The 7,500-nt window shown below is 39.8% G+C and overlaps 1 protein-coding gene across 8 annotated transcripts in view; it reads right to left on the reverse strand.

Moving 5' to 3' along the window:
• Positions 1-7,500, reverse strand: part of nfixa (nuclear factor I/Xa) — a 103,942-nt gene that overhangs the window by 56,056 nt on the left and 40,386 nt on the right. For all 8 annotated transcript variants that reach the window (XM_060859891.1, XM_060859893.1, XM_060859896.1 and 5 more), the window contains one exon: positions 6,749-7,280. In XM_060859891.1, coding sequence (XP_060715874.1) covers positions 6,749-7,280 — 532 coding nt within the window. The remainder of the gene's footprint in view (positions 1-6,748; positions 7,281-7,500) is intronic.

The raw sequence follows: 7,500 nt of genomic DNA on the forward strand, positions 1-7,500 counted from the left end.
TGCTGCAAAACTGAACACCAAATACTGAAATACTGAACCTCAATAATGCTGTTAGCAATAAAAACAAAAAACACACCTATCCAAACGTCGTAGCGTTTGTTTTAGATATTAAAAATAGGTAATTGAACTTTAATTTTCCAGTTTAAAATAAAACAACCCTGTATTAAAACTATAAAATCAGAAACACGTCTGTAAAGTTTGATCTGATTAAATGAACATTTTCCTCACCTGCATGATTTACAGCTGAATAACCAACACATATGAACCCTGTACAGAACAGTAATATAGTTACTATACTGTACATTACTCATCGCTACACGAAACCTCCGGCTTACTGTTGTGTTTAATTTACTGTGAATATATTTAACATTTAAAAGCTTCTTCTAAGGGGACACGGTGGCTTAGTGGTTAGCACGTTCGCCTCACACCTCCAGGGTTGGGGGTTCGATTCCCGCCTCCACCTTGTGTGTGTGGAGTTTGCATGTACTCCCCGTGCCTCGCGGGTTTCCTCCGGGTACTCCGGTTTCCTCCCCCGGTCCAAAGGCATGCATGGAAGGTTGACTGGCAACTCTGGAAAATTGTCCGTAGTGTGTGATTGTGTGAGTGAATGAGAGTGTGTGTGTGTGTGTGTGTGCCCTGCTATGGGTTGGCACTCCGTCCAGGGTGTATCCTGCCTTGATGCCCGATGACGCCTGAGATAGGCACAGGCTCCCCGTGACCCGAGGTAGTTCGGATAAGCGGTAGAAGATGAATGAGTGAAGCTTCTTTTAATTGATGCCACTATGTGTAGAAACCAGGTGAGATTTAAAGACAGATTTCGACTGGTGCCAATCAGAATAAACGCTGAATCAGGATCAGCTGCATGGAAATAATAACCTCCTATTCCTCCTGTTTTTGTAATAAAAATTTACGTCATTTATTTACACGACTTCCACTCGCATACGTCTGATTTATACTGAACGCTGAACCAAGTCTTTATTTTATTTAAACACGAAGCAGTCGAAACGTCACGGTAATCGCTTACAATCATAAACGACAATATATATATATATATATTTTAGTGTTTCTGAGTGAGACTTGTTTTTAATTCCAGGTCGCTGGAAAAAAAACATTTTTTAAGTTCCTTGTAGGAAGGATATGAACTTGAGTTAGGATTATAATTATATAAATGAGATTAAAAAAAAAAAAAGGAAGCGATTCGTGAACAAAACAAACACATCCTTAAGAAAAAAAATGAATAAATTAAGACTGAAATGTAACCTCATGTTTATGTAAAAAATAAGTTGTTGTTGTTAGAACCTTTAAAAATATGGATAACTACACACAAAATCTATTCATTATTAATCTACTATTCTTTAATATGATTTTTTTTTGACTGAAGAAAAAAATAGATGATTATAAATATGATAAAATTTGTGCTCTGAACCTTTTTTTTTTTATATAACAAACAGATATGAAGCTTAGGATCAGGATCAGGCCGATTACAGCATCAGTAATCCGTATGGGAAGAATAATAGAGTTCATGTCTTATACAAATAACAAACTAATACAATTTTAATTGTTAATATTGTTATGATATACTTCTGCTTGGAGTCTCATCACTTGGAGGTGATGGACAACACAAAGAGTCTGGAGATACATGGGACTGCTGTGGATAGTGACGTGATAGCAACTTCTGTTGCTGCAGTGGCTTTTACGCTCAAGTCTCTGATTGTTATGAACTCAATCATGAATTCAGATATTCAGATATCACACTGATGCTCAGATGCTCACTACATTTACGCTGAACAAAAGCTCCAAGTGACTATATGCAGATATAAAAGGTTTGTGTTTAATCTGGTGTCACCCCAATGAAAGCTCAGGGATTGTTCCTCATATCATCTCAGGAAGATTTTCCTCACTAACGTTGACTCTGGCTTGTTATTATGGATAAATATAAACTTTAAACTTTGTTGGCTTTATTCTGAATTTCTGTATTCTGTAAAGCTGCTTTGAGGAATTTTTAACTTTAAATTAAACATTATATATGATTAGAAACAAATACATGGCTTTGCTCTCTCCTTCTCTCTGTCTTTCTCTCTCTCCTTGTCTCTCTCTCTCTCTCTGTCTCTCTCCTTGTCTCTCTCTCTGTCTCTCTGTCTCTCTCCTTGTCTCTCGCTCTCCGTCTCTCTCCTTGTCTCTCTCTGTCTCTCTCTCTCTCCTTGTCTCTCTCTCTCTCCTAGTCTCTCTCTCTCTCCTTGTCTCTCTCTCTCTCTCTCTCTCTCTGTCTCTCTCCTTGTCTCTCTCTCTGTCTCTCTGTCTCTCTCCTTGTCTCTCTCTCTGTCTCTCTCTGTCTTTCTCTCTCTCTCTCTCCTTGTCTCTCTCTCTCTCTCTCTCTCTCTCTGTCTCTCTCTCTGTCTCTCTCCTTGTCTCTCTCTCTGTCTCTCTCTCTCTCTGTCTTTGTTTTGTTTTGTTGTCATGTTTGTTTCATGTTAATTAAGCTGCATGGATGATTTTAGGTGCAGTTTAATTCGAAAGCTTGTTTTAAACATATAACCTCGCGCTGCTTTCTCTCACTCTCTCACTTTATTTAATATATATCTATATATCTATATCTATATAGCAGTATTGTAAAACCTGCTATAATCCCTTAACGTTTAACATCATCTATGTGCTTTTCTTACTATATTTCTTCCCAAAAGAGTTTTAGACTGACGGTATTTAGTCCGTAACCTCGTGAATCGTTATCGTGACATATTTATTTACTTATAGAGACGTCAGAGAGTCGCTCTAGATAAAAGCGTCTAATGTAAAATATGCAAATGCTTATAATATGCTAATGTAAATGCATAAATGTAAATGTAAACTTTAACGACCACACCTACTCAAGCGCTTCGTGCTGCTTCTTGTATGCAAACGAGCCTGTTTCCTGAACTGAACGACTAATGAGCTGGTAGAGATGTCTGTGCAGCTGGATTCATGTTTACAGATCACTGAAACTCAGTAAATTACCTCCATTTTTGTACAACGTGGTGCGTAAGTGTTAAGTGCGTAAATTTAACCGTGAACCAGAAAAAGATGGCACACACTCTCACGAGACACAAGTTTAATCGTTATAAGGAAGAAGGTAATGGTGATGATGATGATGATGTTGTTCCTTATACTTATTAAAGGACTATGATGAGGAAAATTATTGTGATGATCAGTTTAGTCATTATCGTTCAAAACGAATGATACAATAACTAATAAAATCAAAGTTAAATTAAAGCTAAAATACAGTAAGATGTATTTCTATAATTAACAGTGACTGAAGTATCAAGAAAAAAAAAACACCTGAAAGTGTTTAGCGGGAAACAGAACAATACATACGATCAGCTGTCAATCCACATACACATCCTACCTCACCCTACACACACACACAGTTATCTAGCACTTTGTTGCAAGCTCTCTTACATTAACGGCTTTGTTTGTCCTGGGAAAAAAAAGAGTGTGGTATGAGAAGTGAGGAACATGGCTGAGCCTGTTTGTTCATGGCAAGATGCAACACACACACACACACACACACACACACACACACACACACACACATACAAAGAAGTAAGAAGCATCTTCCCACACCAATGGCCCTGAGGTTGTGCCAACCAGAACTATTGTACTGACAGCTCTCTCTCTCTTTCTCTCTCTCTCTCTCTCTCTCTCTCTCTCTCTCTCTTTCTCTCTCTCTCTCTCTCTCTCTCCCTCTCTCTCTCTCTCTCGCTCTCTTTGGCACACAAAAGAAGCGCTCACTACGCGAGACTGACAATGAAGGCAGCATTTAGCAACGCTAAACAAAATGTTTACAAAAGCAATAATCACAAGGACAAAGAGGCGAGCCAGAAAAAAAATAAATAAAAGTAACCAACTTGCTCCGCAAAAAAAACTGAAACAAAGCAAAACACACACATGGAGGTAAAAAATATGAATATACACCAACCACACACAAAATCAGTAAAGAAACCAAACATGTAGATTAAACAAAGCTGCATAAGGAAAGGAACATCGCAATTAATTTTGAGAGCAAAGATTAACAAACAAATCAAATCATTTATATTATATATAAAAAAGAAAACCCTAAATAATCATATACACAGACACTTAGAGCAGAAGAAGGCCTAGAAATACAGCCTGTGTGTGTGTGTGTGTGTGTGTGTGAGAGAGAGTGCTGGGGAGGTGTGTTGGCACGGCGAGCCAGCGGAGGCTCTGGATTCCCGTATGGCTTCCCGCGGGGTGCCGGGCTCGGCTGTGGCTATTTGGAGGCCGATAAAAGCAGCGGGGACACACTGGATTAGCAGAGATAAGATAACAGAGCGCCGCAAGGGCTAACATTGTGAACGGGCAGCGCATTGGCCAGCCCTGCCGGGCACAAACACAGGCTCTATGTGTGTGTGTGTGTGTGTGTGTGAACGGCAGACATGCTGGTAAATGTTAAATGAAATCCAGTGGCAGAGATAATCCTCTACACTGAGGACAGCCTGGAGTTTACTCTGTTTTACACAGGAGACAATTAAATACTTCTAACACAATCATGACCTCAGTCGTCACTATTACGATATCATCCTGTTCTGGAGGAGAGAATAATAAACCCGGCTCCGTAAGGCCTGTAAAATCTGTCGTCTTTTTATACATATTCCATTAGGATCATTATCTAACAGTATCGAACAGTAATAAACAGTCAGTATTATTATTATTATTATCATCATTATTATTATTATATTTTTTAACAAAACAACTGTTTTCACGTTGTTTCAATATGACACGATCTCCATTCGGTTCAATGCGAGTGTTCCAGAAACAAACAAACAAAAATAAATCTAGTGTATAGATTTTTCTAGAAAGATTCTGTTTTAAAGATTTCGTTTGACTCACCCTTGTAATTTATTACATTTGTACATAATATAATTTATACATAATATAAAAGAATTATATTAAAAGTATATTAAATCTCATTAGTTTTTTTTTTAAGAATGCATCGATATCAGATGATACTTGGAGATTCAGCAGCAGTACTGGAAAAAAAAGGGGGTATGTTGCCATGTCTAGATTTTAAGCTCGGTATCATCTGCTCAGTTTGAGGAACTGTTTCTGAAAGCAAACAAAACCATAAACAAACATAGCACTTAGTTTAAGAAATCTATGAGAAGCCAGTGGCCGAGTGTGTCTTCCGTGATGAACACGGGTGCTTTGTTTTGGCTTATTTCCAAATGGAGACAATAAGAATCGAGCAAAATGAGTGAAATGAGACAGAGAGCTGTTGTGTACCATTTATGATAAATGATGTTTTCTGAAATTAGATCCCGATTTCGTGAGATGCTCAGAATGGCACCCCTGCACCGATAAACTCTGAGATACGCTCAGCGTGTTAAAGACCGTGATGTACGTCATGCCTCCATCGCTGTTACGTGACTGTTCTGTTTCTGATCGCAGCACTTATGATTTTAAACAAGATCGAGGTAGAAAAGTTGATTATTAAAATAAAAACATAAAAACACACACAAACAAACACACAAACACGACACTATATTCACGGTGGTTTACATGAGCAGTGATATTTGGCAGTGAATAATTGAGAGCGCACCACACCAATGCCAATAAGCACACACACGCGCGCGCACACACACACACACACACACACACACACTCACGCAGTTCTATAATACACTGCCAACGAGACAGCGGGCTGTGACTGGGAGACCGGCCACTTACTACACACAACATAGCAGTATTAAGCCAATTACAACAGAATGCTCTCTCTCTCTCTCTCTATTACTCTCACACACACACACACACACACACACACACACACACACACACACACACACACACTCTGCATCCTTTTAAACCCTCATTGACAAACTCGGTGTATGAGGTCAGATGTACAAGCTGCTCTGATAACGAAGCCTCAGTAAACTCCTTACGTTTTTAATTCCTAATTAGCATTTCCGTTTTTATTTATTTATTTTTTTCTTACACGTTGGGTTGAGATGAATGAGACGAATCTCAGGTATTTCGTTTCCCTACTTAGCCATGTTAAGAAGTGTGTGTTATTTTTGCATGTCGTTGTGTATCGCAAAGTCTAGAAAATAATTCTGAAATATAAAAAAAAAAAGTTTAAAAGCAATAATAACTTATAATTTTGTAGCATTTTAATATAATAGATATAAGTATTTAATTATTTTTTTTTGTTGTTTTTTGTTTTTCTTTTTACCTTTAAAGTTTATTATACACAATATTAGACACTCACATTATATTCGGATGCTACAGGAAGCTTGTGAATGTAAATTGTGTTAAATATGAATATTGTTCTGCGTTTATCTGCAATTTTTATTTTCTCTAAATAACTTCTGTAACTTTATTTAGAACGACGTTACGTAGAATAAAGGAAATACTAGACAGAGAAAGAAACAAGAAGCCATTTATTCCTGACTAATTATTAAATCTAATACTCAAACATGACGAGAATACATGACAAGAATACGGTGATGAAGATCTAAGAGATAATACGGTTGTGTATCAGTGTTTCATTTTGTTGAGGCCTCAACTTGTTGTGTAATGGCTCCAGAGAATCCTGTGTGACAAATATACATGTGATGTCTATATAATATACAAGAGGAACAATGGAACCAGTTTGGGTAAACTCAGAGTTGTGTGTGTGTGTGTGTGTGTAGAAAATGAGAATGAAAACGTTCTCCTCAGTGCATGTGTGCTGTGCCTGTGTGTAACCTGCACTGACCTGGCAAGTGGACGAAGTAGGCCAGGTAGAGGTCGAGCTCTTTGACTGAGACGCCGATGTGGTGTGGCTGCACACACAGGGTGTGGTTGGAGCACTGTGGAGATTTGACGAGCCTCTCTCCATCCGTGCTCTCCAGCGGGCTGCCTTTAAACAGGATCACCATGACCAGGTCGAGCCTCCACACCTTGTCGGCCTGCCTCAGGCAGTCAATGCGTCTCATCTTGCCTTTCTGGTCCGGGTTGGAGAGCACGCAACACGGAGGCTTCTTGCCCGTCACGCTGAGCACGAAGTCTTCGCGGAACTCAGGCCGGATGTCCTTGCGCAGCTTGGCGAGGAGCCGCGACGCCCACTTCTGCTTGATCTCAGGCTTTTCTCCAAGCAGCTCATCCTTCACGGCGCGCTCCTCGTCCTTGGACATGCGCTTCTCGTGCTTCTTGAAGTACTTGCGCTTGCGTGCCTGCAGGTTAAACCAGGTGTAGGAGAAGGCACGCACGTGTGGCAAGAGCGCCTCGATGAACGGGTGGAACTCATCCTGGACAGAGGAGGCGCGGGGAAGAGGGGGAGAAGGGAACAGAACAAGAGAGGGGGAGATGGAGTTAACATTGTGCTGCATGGAAGACGAGGGAGAGGAAAAAAGTGAGAGGAGGAGAGAAAGAGAGAAAGAGAGCGCAGCGCGGCTTGGGCGAACAGTCGGCGAAAGAGCCGAGCGCATGTGTGTGAGAGACGCTGGGCTAAGCAACACACATACATAT

Source organism: Tachysurus vachellii, chromosome 24 (genome assembly GCF_030014155.1).
Source record: "Tachysurus vachellii isolate PV-2020 chromosome 24, HZAU_Pvac_v1, whole genome shotgun sequence".
Taxonomy (NCBI): Eukaryota; Metazoa; Chordata; class Actinopteri; order Siluriformes; family Bagridae; genus Tachysurus; species Tachysurus vachellii.